Source organism: Lissotriton vulgaris, chromosome 2_1 (assembly GCF_964263255.1).
Source record: "Lissotriton vulgaris chromosome 2_1, aLisVul1.2, whole genome shotgun sequence".
In the NCBI taxonomy this organism is placed as follows: domain Eukaryota; kingdom Metazoa; phylum Chordata; class Amphibia; order Caudata; family Salamandridae; genus Lissotriton; species Lissotriton vulgaris.
Genome location: NC_141687.1, coordinates 406,995,551 through 407,012,548, shown reverse-complemented (window position 1 = coordinate 407,012,548; position 16,998 = coordinate 406,995,551). Strand labels below are relative to the sequence as shown.

The 16,998-nt window shown below is 41.1% G+C and overlaps 1 protein-coding gene across 6 annotated transcripts in view; it reads right to left on the bottom strand.

The window, feature by feature from the left end:
- Positions 1 to 4,456: 4,456 nt before the first annotated feature.
- The window catches only part of ABI2 (abl interactor 2), an 868,092-nt gene continuing 855,550 nt past the window's right edge, over positions 4,457 to 16,998 (bottom strand). For 3 of the 6 annotated variants that reach the window (XM_086955291.1, XM_086955292.1, XM_086955295.1), the window contains one exon: positions 12,655 to 12,967. In XM_086955291.1, coding sequence (XP_086811417.1) covers positions 12,792 to 12,967 — 176 coding nt within the window. In that variant the 3' untranslated portion in view covers positions 12,655 to 12,791. Of the gene's footprint in view, positions 12,968 to 16,998 lie in introns of all 6 variants that reach the window. The other 3 variants (XM_086955293.1, XM_086955294.1, XM_086955290.1) reach the window with 2 other exon arrangements.

Genomic DNA, 16,998 nt, shown 5'->3' with positions numbered 1-16,998 from the left:
CCTTCTTTTCAAGAATGGCTATTCTTGTTGGCAAGTTTCTGGTGTGGGGTGATTACGTTCGGCTTTCCTGTCTACGGCTGGGGTTTCAGGGTCGATCTGTGGAGTTTGGTAGCCTGGTACAGCTTTTCTATTGCTCATGGGTGAACTGTCAAGTTCCTGGAATTCAGCCCGTTTTTAACTGGACTTGTGAGGCTACCTTGCTCCTTCTATGTCTCTTAGGTCTGTCCTATTGGGCAGATGTCGGCAGCCACATGGACAGTGCTGCAATTTGATGTTCTCTTCAGATGCAGTGAATGAACATAGGTAGTACTTTTTAGCCTATTGACAGGCACAACTCCCAATTGACCAATGGGGGCGGGGTAAGCGACTCCACAACTGAGGTGCCAGCAAGTAAGAAAGCCAACCCAACTGAGCTCTCGAAGCAAGAATCCGACAAAAGGGCAATGCTGCTAGTCGTTACTATGAGATGCAGCTCTGCTTGCTTCTCCCTGATTTAGATGTTGTATCTTTGCGGTCCATGTACTCTGTGTTTGCCTGGCTGTTTCTGCACCTTTTGTGCATGGGTTGCTCGGACGTTGAATGACTAAATGATTCATTGATTTATAAAGTGCAACAATACTCTGAGGGGTCTAGGCGCTACCTCAAAGCATGTACATCTGGGTGCAGGGGGGATGTGTGTTTTATACCCTGAAGAGCCATGTATTTAGTCTCTTCCTGAAAATTAGCAAGTTAGTCTCTTTCTTAAGAGAGGTGGGCAGTGAGTTTCACAATTTGGCTGTGGTTGTGATGAAACTAGTGCCAAATCACTTGGTCTTTTTTTATCCTGGGGACGATCAGATTTCTGAAATCTGCGGATCTTAATGAACTGGTCGGGACATAACGTTTGAGATGGCTAGCTAACTGGGTAGGGCCCGTTTGGTTGAGTGATTTAAAGGTAATGCAAAGGGATTTAAATTCAATCCACTGTGCTACCAGCAGCCAGTGAAGTTGGAGGAGATTGGCGGTTAGCAACTGTTTTGGGAATTCCTAGGAGAACCCTGGCGGCCGTGTTTTGCACGGTCTGCGGTTTTTGGATGCTGCATTTTGTTGTGCTGGTAAGTAGGGCATTGCAGTAAACAAATCTTGAGGATATCAGGACGGATAGCACTATTTTCGTTAGGTCTAGCGGAACTGAGGGTAGTACCTTCCTCAAGATCTTTATGATAAAAAACAGCTTGATGTGGTGGAGTTAATCTGAGCTTCAAAGGACAACTTAGTGTCCATAATAACGCTCAGATGTTATGCTTTAGGAACAGGAACGGGTAGACCTCTGATTTGGAGGAGTTTAGTTTCAAACAATTGTCTGACATCCAGTTTCCAATGCAACTCATGCAGTCGTGGAAACTGTTTGCTGTGGACCTGGATGATCCACTTATAGAGACAATTATTTGTTTATCACCCACACACAACACTAGGGAAAAACCATAACTTTGTATTTGTCTGGCAAGTGGAGTGACAAAGGTTAAAAAGTGAGAGACTCAGGAAAGATCCCTGAGGTACCACACACGGCAGAGAAAAAGGGGATGGATACGTAGTCACTTAAAGCGACCCACTGTGATCGCTCTGACGGGAAGGCACCTATCAGGGAGAGTTTTATCCCTGATCTGATGGCCATACGGTGCATCAGCAGCCTATGATTGACAGTGTGAAATCCGGCTGATAGATCTAGCAGGATCAGTGGCGATCCCCCCCACTATCCAGTGTCCGTCTGAGCTCCTCAGCGGCCGTGATTAGGGTCAGTTCTGTGCTGTTATGTGCACAAAACCGAACTGAGAGGGATCCAAAATTTAGTTTTGCTTGATTAAAGAAGACAGTTTGGAATTATTGGCCTTTTCCACCACTTTAGAAGGGAAGGGGAGTCTGGAAATAGGCCTGTAGTTGAGTGGATCTTTGGTGTCTAGTGAATGTTTTTTTAATAAAGCGAGTATGGATGATTTTTTCCATTCTTAGGTAAACTCCCGTGATTGGAACATGGCGTTGCAAATCTGTCAAGGGAGGTGCAGAGGGCTCAGGCGTTCGGTGTAGAATTTTGGGCGGACAGGGTACTGACAATGAACCAGATTTGTTAGCTTTGATTATTTGAGATGTTTTGTCGGCCACTAAGGCCATGAAGGATGACAAGGTGGAGGATATTCCCTCCGTCAAAGGTTTCATTTTGTTAAGTTGGATAAGGGTCTGAACCTGGTCGACCGAATGTTGAAGGAATGTATCAAACAGCTTCAACCTTATTTTGAAAGGTGTCCAAGAAGGGCGTTACAAAATTCCTGGCTGGTGACAGTATCCTGTGGGACTGACAATTTGGACAGGTTTTTTACCATGGAAAATAGGGTTTTGGGGCAACTATTGGCCGCTCAGTGAAATAGGAAGCTTTTTCCTGACAATAAGGCTTTTGTACTCCTGAAGGGATTCTTTATATTCCTTTTAGTGAAGATATTATCGTCCAGTCTCCATTTCCTCTAATCTACGGCAGTTGTTTTTGTGATTTGAGCAGGTTTTTAAACCATGGTCTGGAAGGGGTACATCTGGAGCAGTGGCTCTTTTTTGGCAGAGCGAAGTCTGTCATGGCTAGATCTAGCCAGGAGTGATAGTTGGCAGCTGCTAGACCCACGTCAGAGGTTGTGCTTAAAGAAGAATTTGATAACCGGGATACTAGCTGATTTCCCTCAATTTTGATCGAGGATCGACTAAGAAATGATTCTCCTGACTGCTTGGAACGTGGTCTTTGCGGTAGTACTATTTTAAAAAGGACTGCATAGTGGTCAGACCAAGTTAGAGGGACAGAGTCAGTCCAACTTCTGTACGAATTGTCAGTGAAAAGCCCCTCCAAACAGTGGCCTGCGGTGTGTGTCGCACCTTCCACCAGTTGGTGAGAGTCTATACTGGTCATCTGATCAAGAAGTGCCAAACTATCCGGATCTGAGGTATTTTCTAAGTAAACATTGAAATCACCTAAAAAGAGGAAATCAGGATGATCTGCTTTGTAAGTTATAAGCTGATCAAGACTGTCGATGAAAGGGGCCTTGGGGTTGGGTGGTCTGTAGAGGAGGATATAATTGCAAGAGTAATGTTCGTCTGACTCAACTTTGAAGCTCATGGCTTCACAGCTAAGACTTCCAAGTAGCTTTGGGGTGTTTGATTTAAGGTTAGATATAATGATAAGCGCTGACCGCTGCCTTTCTTACCCGCTCTGTCCACTCAGTGGATTTTAAAACCCACCGGAATAGACTCGATGAGGTCAGGGTCAGCTGCAGCCTCTGCCCAGGTTTCTGTTATGAATGCTAGATCAATTTCATGGGACTCTAAGAATTCCTCAATAAGATGGCAAGTTTGACTAACAACCTGGCGTTTTTCAACATGCATGATAATGGCAGTCTGGGTAACTCTTTAGCAAGTTCCGTTTGCTGACTTAAGTCTGCAGGTGTGGATTGCTTAAGGTCATGCTGCTGACTTCCTGCTAGTCTTCTGTATGCCCACTCTTCTGTGTCCTCCTCTTTCCGAAGTAGTACATCCTGAAATACTGTTTTGTTTCCCTTTCTGATCATATGCAATCTCTATTGCTGCTTCCATCTTGGTGAGCTCCTTCCAGGGATCTCCTATTTGTTTTGTCCATTTTAGGGGCTCATCATTTTGGTGAACAGCTGGAATTTCCTAGAGGGTCTCTATGTGCCGGCAAGGGTGTCTCAGATGTTGTTCACTTCTCTTGGATAGCTAGCTTGCCAACATGGCCTTCGTTTGTACCTTTGTTTTTAAATCTCTGGATTTGCCTCTGCTAGGCTCAAGTCCCTTCCTGGGGTTTTCACATTCGGCTGGTCTGGTATTGGATAGAGCTGCCTTCCTAGTGGGATGCCCTCTGTTGACCACTACTCTAGTTTAATGTACTTGTTTATTGGCCCTTCCTTTGGGCACTGAGTCGGTTTCAGCATTGCACTTGGTTTTGTTCCTTTTTCCCCTTGGGTTGGAGATTTAAGTAGATCCTCATAAGTAATTATTAGGAAGAAAAGAGGAGTTCGGCGTTATATATATTACGTGGTTATCCCTTCTGTTAAATTAAATTCCACGCTCCCGTCTGTCCTGAGAGCAACAGAAGATACAGTTTTTTTTTTAAGGTACAGGATGTGCCCATATGTGTACTCCCTTTTCTGTGCCATTCAGAAGAGGAGGAACATAGGGAGGTGGCTACCCATGCAAGAAAAGATTTAGGTGAAATAGAAGCCAGGAGCTTCAAATATCTGTTAAAGGTAGAATACAACGAGGAAGAGGGTGTGTAACAGATGAACTCATGTAATCTAGGCATGAAAGGGCTCTGATCTAAACTACACACACTTCGGAGATCACTCATTCTCCATGACTTTGAAAACAGCAATCTCATTTATCAAGTTTTAGCAACAGAGGACAAGTGATTTCAAGTGAAACATCATTGTGCTTTCAGTTGTTTTATTTATGACTTATAACAAGATGTCTTAGTACACAGCAACAGTTAATTCAAAGTACAATTAAAAAACATTGTTTTGTTCTCCACTCGCATGAAAGTGGGTCAATGGCACACACAAAACATAACTGGTGGCAAGATGGCTACCTAGACACCATTATCTTATTGTTGTCCAGATAAAAATAGCATTCTATTTCAACAAAATGTCCTTAAAGGTGACAACCACCAAGATGGTTATCATTCATCTGGGCGAGGAAATCCTGGATGTACTGGGTGAAAAGGTTTACTCTGTTAACATCTAGTGACATAGAAGGCATCCATAAATGCTTTAACTGCATCAGCGATATTAAATTCAAAAGCACAAATCACTCATGAGTGGACCGGAGAATGCAACCTTTTTATCATCAAAATAAAGATCCTGGTACAAATATGATGTTCAGTGGAGCTGTTCTAGTAGCAGCGGACATTGCAGAGGCAGTGCATCCATAATTAAAGGCTTAGAATTTAAGCACAGTAGAACAAGCTTAAGGTTTAGAAAAAATGCTCCCACCTGGCCTGTGGTTTTCAAATACTCTTGGTGGATCTTTTACAACACAATGTTAGAAACAGCACAATATTGAAAGGGGGAAATCATACATTTGAGGTTAACAAATACAAGAAAATGCTGCTGAACACGATTAGGAGGTGCATGCGGAAATTGTTGCCCTGAACATCAAAGGTTGGGTACAGTTGGTATACCTGATGTACCCCAACCAATGCCATCAAGTAAACATTTACTATTGAGCATTGCTCCTCATCACAAGAAGGCTAGGTAAGGCCACTTCGGACGTACAAGTACAGCAAACTTGTGGCAGCTATCACCTGTAACGAAAGAAGTGCTTGGTGAACACTTTGTTTTCTTTTTAAGCATGCACTTGGCTAAGGAAAGGGCTGCTTTCATGAATGGCTGTGATGCAGGGAGCACAACCATCATGCTTTTTGGTAGTTTTCCAAAAACGCTTCCAAAAAAGCCATGAATCACCTTAAAAGCTTGACAAGGTAACTATCACTATTATATTCTTCAATAAAGTAAAGCGTATGAATTTTATCTGCCAGCTTTAAAAAAAAATGCCCCCAGATGCTAGATCTTCTAAATACCTTTCCGAAGATGTATAGCAGACACCTGCTGTTTGATAGCAAAATATACTCCAGAATACTATGTGATAAAAAAACCAACTTTAAGAATTATAACTTTAAACACGCACAACGCTCCTTCTATTGGTATTTTACAGCAGTGTCAATAACTTTTTATTGTACATTCTGTATCTAACAGATGTGAAACCAAAGTAAAACTTTCATGAGTGTTGAACAGTTAATTTTCTATTCACCTGGTAGAAGGTTTATTGGAACAATTGTAATTCCCCTTTCAATCAATATTAAAGGAATAATATATTCCTAGTAGAATCATGCTAACATGGTAGGTAGAGGCCAATAAAAAAGGATGTATGTAATTGTAATTTCTGGAATCATTATCATAGTGGTAAAGAGAGGAATCCGATGCTATCAGGACATTTGGACAGCTGCGATAGCTATACATCTTCTCATTGGTAGTCCATTAAGAGCTTTGAATGATTATACTGAACTAAGCAATGTTTGCTTATTCCTAGTTGCATATTCTTTATGCAAATCTCCATTCAAGTATATTTTATGATAAAGGTCAACCCACTGGCTTGGTCATTCATTACACTACTACTTCCATAATCCATTATTTATTTTAGAGTAGGAACTTAAAATCCTCTAGTAAATACATTCAGTAGAATCCAGGTGCAACAGTGGTTTATTTGCAATACTGGCCCTGGTTGATAATGTTCAGTTGGACTTTCTTTTCTGACGTCCATTCCACTGCCATCTAAAGACCCGAGAATGTTAAATAGATATGTGGCAGAATCAACAATTTGGTGCAACAGTCTTCTTTACAAATGTCCGTCTCAGGCAGTCTGCATTATTCCTCACCAGTCTCTTCTGACTCATGGACACTTTCCTGTGGAGTTCTACGGCCTCGATGCACAGTTATTTTATTCAAGATATTATTTTGATGAAAGACAAATGCTTAATACTGAACCAAACGAAGATGGAATTGGTTCTTCGTGGATCTACTGGAAATACGGTCTTTTAGATGTTTGCCTATCATTCATGGATGTTTAATACATCTATAATTTTTCTAAATATTATTGATTTTCAATTAAAGGATACTGGATAATGAAGCCATATAATAGTAGTTTTGACCTTCCACCCTTGCTTTTAACATACTGAAAAGGCATAAATGCACTGACATTACCATTCTGCATTGCCTCCAAAGTTCAGTGACCACAGTGCCTTAAAGTCCTGCACAAAAGTTATCCCTTCTCCTTTTCTAGCACAGAAACTATTTGAGTATACAGCCTAATTGCGTTTAATCTGCACGGAGACAAGAGTCTTCATATAGGCCCTCGCTGGACCTTGAAATGGTTTCTAGTGGTCCTAAAAGTGGCATGAAAGTGGGGAAAAGGGATAGATATATCAATTACTCTGTACTGCATCTGAGTGGTAAAGAGTAAGATGTTCAAAGCACTTTGCATTATTCATCAACTTTTTCAACTTCCACCCACATTTTGGGTAAGAATGCACTAACTGCATTCACCATGGACTTCCACATATGCAAAGAGCAAAATCCTGCAGATATCTAATTTCCAGGTGGTGGCTGATATCTATCAGAATTATGTTTTAAGATGCAGTACTCGCTCTCCATAAGCATCAGGGTGATTGATTGACATTTCCGGTTTCACATGACAGTTAAAGATTTCCCATCATGGCATAGTGATCATTAATATATGTAACATACTAATTATTAATCTCTTTAGTGAGTGAGAAAGGAGGCCAATGTGAATACAAAATTTATATCACGATTACACTGCTTTTATTGAGTTTCTTTTATGAAGAAACTTACTTTCATATGTGTCCAATAGCATGCTATTTAAAATGAGCTGTCATGATATACACATCTTCATAAAATAGGTTATTCCAAGACCCTGCATCACATGATGGTGGAGGCCACACAGTGACTTTGAATGAGCCCTCCCAATTACTTTATGGGTTTATTGCTCGAACAAAATAGCAGGAATGCATCCTCGGGCTCATGAGATTTAAGTATTGGCTCTCCAATTACTATTGTCACCAATCACTATGACATATTCCCTTTCTGGTTCAAAATGTTCCTCTGCATGCTTGCACCAGTTAAAGCAGTAACAGATTAAGTGTATTGAAGATTATTAGATTGGATATATTTTATTTTTGGTTCATTTTAATTGATTACTTAGGAGTCAAAAGATTGCCAAAGAAATTCTTTAGGCCATTGCACAATCCTGCACCAAACACTTCAGAAGCCAGCCATGACCCAAGTGGCCAATAGTGGTATTCTGTTTTACTGCAAAACTAATTAGCACTACTCTTTATCTACAAAAACACGTTATGTCACAGTTGAGGCCTGATAATCATATCAATTAGATTGTTTGCTGTTATGGAGCAGATAAATCTGCAATACAGCAATTTAAGCATGAAGTAACTTGCTTTCTCTGGAAATAATGTTCTCTGGACTATTTTGAAAACTATACTTGCAGACCATTATTTTCACTGCGTGCGAGTGTTGTAAGAGGAACGAGGTAAATTTAAAGAACAAAGAAACTCTGTTTCACGTTAAGAGAAAAAATAAAACTGTCATGACTATATAATAATGTCTCAAACCCAAGGCAACAAGCAAAAAATGATCAACCAAAGCATTAACACATAAGTTAAAGTTCAAAGGAATATATATTGGACGTGGCTCTTAATTTATGCTCTTGGTGAAAACAGGATTTCACAAAAGTGTGTGGAAAGACAAACTTTAAAAAAGAATCTAATCTCATAAATCTCTGGCAAAGTAGCAGATTATAAACTTTCAAAGTACCTTTGCTTATTATATTTTTTGCAGTAGCCTGAATTGATATAAGGGGTTATGGTATGAAACAGCTAATGTGATACAAGCCAATGCGGGGAAAACGTTCCCATTCACAAGGTTTGAGCTGGGATTGTGTATAAAGGACCCAAAGTGGTTTTATTTATCTAATATTATATCACCTTACCATAAACGTAAGGATAAAGCAATTATTACAAGAAAGTGGTGCAGAGATCAGGAGAATGGCTTTGCAGAATCATAACTTGGCTGAATGTTGATTATCACTTTTGGTGTTGAGAGGATAAAACATATTTCTTCATAAAGTCCCAATTCTTTCAATCTAGTGTCAGGTTCCACCAATTAAGTTCACAAATTTCATTTGAGAAGAAAGTGTTACACCTCAATGCATTTTCTTCAAACTTGCTGTGAAACCTCTTACATTCTTTTTCAAATCAGATGACAAATTGAAAAATGTCACGTGTCGATATTACAATTGCAGTATCTTTACTTTTGCAAGAAGACAATATGATACTCACGGAGGGTAAAGCAACTGGCACATTAAATCGCAGGAGAGCGACATTAGAAGTAAATAGAACAGTCCAACTCTCTGCCAATTCATATGCAATGGGTACTCTTAAAACATTCTCTAGGAGTGTTTATGGACACAACTTCCTTTCTGTTCTTGTAGCAGGGTGGAATTACCTTCAAGCTACTGCTAACACATCATATCTACATGTTAGAGGAATGCCAACAAAAAGGTAGTTTTAAGGGTTATGACTGAACAGGAGAGCATTACATTTTCCACTAGCTACAAAAACTGTACTGCTGACCAACCCCTTTTAAAAAGTTTTTGGAAAGTCAGCTTTTGCATATACTGGAAGTGAAATCATAACCTGAAAAGTCAAGTAAGTTTCAGCCCCAAATTATGTGGTCTATTAGTTGCTTGGTTTCACACTATTTTAGCTGACACCATTCACCACATGAAACATTACCATGGCAAAAACTCTCACACCTACAATTCAGGGCAAATGAATTAAGCATTCAAACGGGTTTTAATTTCTACAAGGACCAGAGTCTGGCAAATGCAGGAGCAATTCAAGAGTGTATAGTTACAGGCCCCCCTAAGTATTGTCTGGTGCATCTGATTACACATTTCAAAGCACAAAAAACTAACCCTGACAGACAAGAATAAAGTGGAGATCTTGACATAATATTTGGTCATTGTGTGTGGATGCATTTGAAATCCCTAAAAAGATTATCCTGCTTTTAAAATCAGACACATTGTGTAGGATGTCCTTAGTCACCAGAGTAAAGACTACTGAATGTCCTGAAAATTTCAAACTGATGTGCTTATCGTTTTCACATGTGCTGAATTGTGTTTGTTAAACTATTTCAAACAAAACAGGGTCATGTTGCGAATCAGCAAATGGTGTGCTCTGATGGAGGGAATGTCTTTCATTAAACGTCCAGTAGGCAGAAAGAACTCTTCTGCAGCAACAAACTTTACTTTGCACAGTACGCCACAAGCCTTCATGTGTAATAATCCTGTCATAGAAATGGTGAACAATCACAAATAACAGTAGCTGCTTTGAAACCCATTCCTGAATATATATATATATTACGTCCCATTTTGGAAGTTTTGTGCGAAGTATGGGCACTATGACAATGGTTCGCCACCTGAGTCCCGAGACTGGAAATTCAAAGGGGTCTATACAGTACAAATACATTCTCCCCCACCCAGTCACATTTAAAATCCAACCCACTTACAAGGCGTAAACATTTTTACTTCATTTTACCCAATGTTTACATATGTATCAGGAATTTAAAAAAATGAAAGGACATTTAAAAAAAAGTCAATGACAGCATAAAAAACTCTAGCTTCATCATTAGTGGGCAGTCAGCTTGCATCAGACCACATTTCATATACACATACCCAACTACTGAAACCAAAACTGTACAAGAGAAAATAAGCATGAAAAACATTAATACTGTACAATAAAGCATTCAACTTTACTGTTATTATCATACACATGCCACCCACAAGGCCTCCACAGGAGAAAGTGATTGTGAAGGAAAGGGGGATACAGAGCATGGGCGCAAACTGAGCATCAAACTTTAGTGCTTTTATGAAATTAGGAGTAGTTTATATAAATTCTTTAAGCAGAATCTGTCATATGTAATTAATTCCATGAGGGTCGGATTCTTCCACCTCCTCTGGCATTCTTGTTATTCCCAGAGCAAAACAATGCGAGAGAAACATAGGGAATGTACAGATAAAAACACCTCATACAAGACATTCTCACTTATGGAAGCATTTCTGCAGGACCCCTAATCGAAACAATCTATGATTAACGAACAACGCAGCACCCACTGATAAAACTGCTAATGTCCACCTCTTGCATCACTGATGTACTTATATCAGACTCCTGTCGTCCTAACGGCTGGTTCAGAGAGATAATCTACCTCAATGGCTGGTTCACAGAGAGACTCTCCTAAGCAGTAACTCATTGACAGAGAGAATCTTTCCATAAGGCAGTTCAGAGACAGAATTTCTCCTAACTGCTGGCTCACGGAGAGAATATTGTCTAAATAGTCATTTACAGACGGAATCCCCCTTAAGTGCTGGCTCAAAAATAGAATCTCTCTTAAGTGGCAACTCCCTGGCAAGATCTTTTTTAGGAAACACTAAAATAACTATCCCACAATGGATAACTTGAGTTCCAAAAGGAATCAAAACACAGATTCAGATGGAATATGAAGCTGAATCAAACTGTTAAACTGCATCGTCGAGTGATCATTGTTAATTTAGAAAACAAAATGTTGGATACCACCTGAAAATGTCAGTATTCATCATCAGGAACCTACCTTGGCATAGAGGCAACCCGACCCAGGCAATTTGAGAATTGTCTAAAATAAGCAGACACATACTAAATGCCTAAGACAGTGGAAGATGTCAGCCTATCCCAGATACATTCAGCTTCAATACAACTGTTTGGAGGAGTCCGAAATAGGGTAATGTTATCTAGTTACAAATATAGAGTTCGCCTTTCATAATCCAGCTGCTGGGAAGCAAATACTTTTCATACAGATCTGCGTAGGCAATGTGCTTGGGAGATCTTCTATTGCAGTCACCCTGGACAAGATTCTAAGGTGCAAAACGAGAACTGCCATAAGGAATCTGTAGGGCACCTATACATCGGATTAGAAAATTAAGCACCTGCACCACATTCAATCTTTTTACAATAAATGGGAATAAGTGAGGAGAACATAACAGGGGAGCTAACAGACTTAGCTCACTCAAACTCGTATCTCATGGAGATGTGCAAACAATCCGGTTGTGAAGTGGCCTGCCTACACCACAGGGCACTCACAGTAGTGTTTTTCCTTCAAGTTCACAAAGCATTAGACCTAAAATTGGCAATTCATGCCATGTTTAACGGATATTTTAAACTAGTTGCTTATACTTGAAAATACATTTTTCCAACCAGAGTGAGGTAAGCGACATCGACTTCCCACTTCGGCATAAAAATTGCCCATTAGGCTCCACTGAACTTGTAAACCTGGTTTCGCCATCAAGATTAACATTGTGCTAAGACTAAATTCTTTGGTGACAGCAGACCAGGACTCTTATCTAGTGGTGCCCATGTTGAGACACTAGCATGTCTTTTATATTACAGAAGTCCCCCTAAGGCTGGAAACAACTATCAATTTTTACAAGCAGCATTTTAATCAAACATGAGAGGAAGGAGGGAGACAAACTGAAAAGAACCAAGCTGCACATTAACGTCTACTGATCTATTATTGCCAGACAGCTGCAGAAATGTTGTGATGATGAGCTGGCAGTGTCAAAATAGAATCTTTTGCCACAAATTACAAGAGTGCATGGGGAAGAGATGGCAATATTTAGGTTTCCCATCTGCCCTCAACACACAGTACATCTTTCATTGCCAGGACAAGACACCATACAAATGCTGTGGTTAATCCAAGGTCAAGTGACTGCTGCCCTTAGAATACCTCAGCATCTCCTTTATACCAAGCAAAGGCAGCTTCAACAGAATACCAAGGTTTCAACTTTCCAACAGATTGGTAGCTTCATCAGCCGGTCCATTTTCGAAATGTGGAAATGAGAGAAAACTTAGTTCATTAGAAGAGGCCAATTTCAGCCTCAACTGGCGGAAGGAAGAACATTTCGTTTAAACCACGTGTACCATTAATGTGATGTCTTAATAATGGAAAACAGAAAATAATGGAGTGGTTTTAACCACAATCATCCTTCATTCAAATTCACTTGAGTGGCCTCGATGGGCTGGTGAGAATCTGGGATGCCCAGACTATTCCACGAGTGAGGTACAGGACTGCACCATCATGTAGTCATCACTCTGAGTAGTGCATGATGGACTCGACATAGTTTCCCGGAAAGAGCCCAGTCACACCATTCATGACACCTTCGTACCAGCCATCATCGTTTTTCTTAATGACATAAATAATGGCTCCTTCCTGAAATGATAGCTCATCCTCCTTGTCCTTCGAGTAGTCGTATATCGCCACAACTGGGAAACAATATAAGGAGAGTAAGTTGCGAAGGAAAATAAAACACAACAGCAGTGATATATAATAAAAGACTCAGAATAATTAATTGTAACGTCATGCTTGGAAAACGTTAAAATAAATTAGGACAACAACTACAGTCTGGTTAGGTGGCAACAATTGACAATACTGTTCGATCAATTTATGGGTAAATGCCAAATACCGGTCAGCATAACAAACTTAATGCACCCTTCACACCCGCGTAGAAAACTGGGAAACCAGATTCAGAAGAAAATGTAGAAACTGAGCAAGAAATAACAGTAGAACAATATATTAGTATGTAAAATTTTCGAACAGAAAAGGAGAATTATTACTTACCTGTTAGTACCTTTCCAGAGAGTAGACAAACCAAATACATAACTTTAGAATAAATATAAGCTCCAAGACAGAACCTCTTGGAAATTCCTAAATGAAGAATAACACATATGGAACGATATATCTGGTAGAGACACAGTCTAGCTGCAGATTCCTTAACTTAGAATACCCCCCAGGTGCCAGACTGGATCTGGAAAATATTTTTTCCCAGCAATGCCTCTGTACAGCGAGAGGTGGCGTCGCCTGGCTCCGTCCTGACGTCGTCCACCGAAGTGACACCAATAGAGCCATATAAGCCCCTCCCAGTGTGCTGATGTCAGTTTTCTACAGGAAACTTTTCTACGCAACAACGAGGAGCCGTGCAAAAAACTGCGATAGCACAGGAACAGTATGTGTTAAAAACCTTGGAAAAGGTCCGGACCGTCCAAGTCGCGCCAGCGTTGGTAACGTCCGAAAAGGCCTCGATCGCTAGGAGTCGGACCGGCGTAGACTCAACATTCCACGAGGTGGAAACCTGCGGGAGAGTACGCCGAAGCGGTGTCATGCACCGTGTCGCAGCCACCTCCAGTGATGCCGCTGGAGCCTCGGAAGGCTGTGCGGCAGCGCTATCGAAGGGCTAAACGTCGTGGGATGCCCCTCCGGGCCATGTCCCGACGTTGCGGCGACTCTGGTGTCAGAGTCAGGGCACTCAGTTGGAGCCAAGGGTAAACACGCAGTCGGTGTCTCAACCAGAGTCCCTACCCCCCCTGTGGGGCCCGGAGGCGTGCCAGGGAGGTAGGTGAATGACTGTGATGGTGCCGGAACCGGCCCGCCTCGTGGACGACTCTGCTGGAGAAGGAGACCTGCGTCGCGAGGGGTCCGTTCGGGAAAACTGGGCAGACATCAGCTTCATGCGGCAAACATCACACTCCACGGAGTTATGCTGCTCTCCCAAGCACCATATACAGAGTTCGTGAGGGTCCGTCGCTGACATCTGTCGCGAGCAGGACCACACAGTTTGAAGCCCACAAGGGGCATCAAATACTCTGTTCCTGGACGTGAAAGGGCGTAGAAAAGGCCGGTATTAAACAATAACAGGCCCGAGGTATCACTTTCCCGGATCCACGTTAGGACGTGGAAAAGAAGAAAAACTGATGTCAGCACGCCGGGAGGGGCTTATATGGCTCCATTGACGTCACTTCTGAAAACAACAACAGGAGGGAGACGGGCAAAGCCACCTCCCGGCCTGCAGAAGTATTGCTGGGAAAAAAGATTTTCTGGATCCAGTCTGGCGCCTGGGGGATATTCTAAGTTTAGGAGTCTACGGCTAGATATCTCTATCAGATTTATTTACTTTCAAAATTACTACAAATGTTTTAATCCTGCCACTTTTCAAATTAATTTCAACAAATGAGGAATCAAAAAAGCAAAGTAATTTCAACTGCAGTCCCTAAACAAATGGGTGACTGCCTCTCTAAATTTTGTTTTTAAGGTGAGCAATGCTATTTTGGCTTAGAGATCGGAGCACAAAAGGCATATTTCCTCTAGTCTTTAGATATGGGATTGCCCATGGGCATTCTCCATAGAAAAGACTAGTTACTATTATGGTGACTCCATTGTTTTAAGTGCCGTCTCCTTTACATTATCAAGTCTGAGTGTACCCCACCAGCTAGAGGTGCAACAGAAACCATAGATGACAATTATCAGAGCTTTGCGCATCAGTACAATGTATGCACATAAGCACACCTTATACGCGATATGTTGCCATTAATTACCACTTAATGAAAAAAGAAAATCTGTGATTTTGGTTCTTGGACAATGGGTCAGCAGGAGTCCTGCAAAATCCCTATTCTCAACTTTGTTTACAGCAAGTGCAAATGTGAAATGAAGGAGAAGGCTGTTCCAGGCATTTTACACTTAGGCAAAGAAATTGAAAAGAAGTACCAAGAAAAGGTTTTTATTGCTGCAGTAAGAAGCTTCAAGAGCCTAGAGTTGGAAGAATGAATAAAGGGTTGCCTACATAGCTGTCTGCCAAATAGCTGAAGGGTACATATATGGACTTAACCACAGTTTTTAGACATAGTGAAGCCTGCATTGATAATGGATGTTGGGCTCCCTCCAAAAACTAACAATGCGTGATAAAGGGCATTATGCTTCGAGTTACTTGAAACTATGCGTGCAAGTTCAATTATGCTAGGGAGAGATTCACAACTCTCCCTCCCATTTCTTCTGAGGGAGGAGGATGTAGTACCCCTGAAGTGGATAAAGAGCCACGAACCAAACCTGGAAAGACCAATCCAGAGCTGGCAGTATGACTTAGCAACATGAGCTGCAGGGCCCCTGTAATCAGAGGAGTAGGAAGACGCTCAATATTGCCACTGTCCCATCCAGTATCATGAATAGAATACCACTGTCTGCCGATAATCATGTGCCTCTATAACAAATATTATTTTACCACCTCTTGCTGATTCTCCATTTTCTAGAAGTTTTATAGTGATTGTCTTCCTTATATTTACCGGGATGAGTATAGCATTCGGGTCATTCTGTTGGAGATTTGTGTCGTCTAAGACTACCCGACCTGCCGCTGCAGCTCTCTCCCTTTCGTCGTCACTCTCTGACATTTTATTGTCTGAAAGTTTACAGAACAAGTTTCAAGAAAACAAAGATAAGGTGCACAATATTTTTGGAACACTGTATCCTTCAACGTTGAACAAACCAAAAACTAATACATAGGATTTTTTGTCCTACTCAGTTTTGACGGATATTATCCTTTCACCCACTCCAGACGTCTATTGGAGTTTTTATGGAAAAAAGGGGTCTGTGTGAAAAGCACAACTGAGTTACTCTAGTATCTAGCGTTGAATTATCCCCTTACCAAACATAGGGCGCCATGCAGTGTAGTTCCTATATTGCCAATAGGCTCTACGCATTGGAATAACATATACTATACGTTTTACGTTAGAAGAAACTGAACACCCAATAGATTCTATTAAGCAGGAGGGAAAGGCCCCGGGACTAGATAGGCTCCCTGGAGATTTGTTTAAGCACGATAAGAATGTTTCGGTCCCGTTTGTTAACTTACTTTGTAACACCACAGCAGCAGGTGAACCTGTACCGACAACATGGTGTAGTGTAGTTCCTATATTCCCAATAGGCTCTGCGCATTGGAATAACATATACTATAGTTTAGACGTAGGACTGAGGTCGACTAGGTCTCTAAGGAATATGTTAGACTTAATTGTGAGTGCCAGCTAGCTCAGAGGTCACTAGAAACTTTCTCGAATTCACAAGAAGGGATTAATTTCTGACAACCGCATAAACATGACAACTTTGTTTCCCAAGAATAAGAAAGAGAGATCCAGCTCCAAGCCCATCCAAGAAGCGAACTTAATGCAAATTTTATGTTTGAGGGAGTAGCAAAGACCTCTGAGATGACTTCAGACCTAGAAGTTGCTTTTATGAACTTTCCAATGAAATTCTCACTCATGTTGCAATGGAAATTCTTTTTCAGTCTCTATGCTCTGATGTTGTCAGTCCCCACAATGCGGGAAACTAGCAAGAACATACTGTATTGTATACCCCCTTCACACAGAAGCTACTGCCAGACAGCAGATGTGCAGGCAGATTTACAGGCAGTGGATGAGGTCTTGAACCTTACTTTCAACTCCAACATACGAGGAAGTCTTTTCTTCGGATGCTT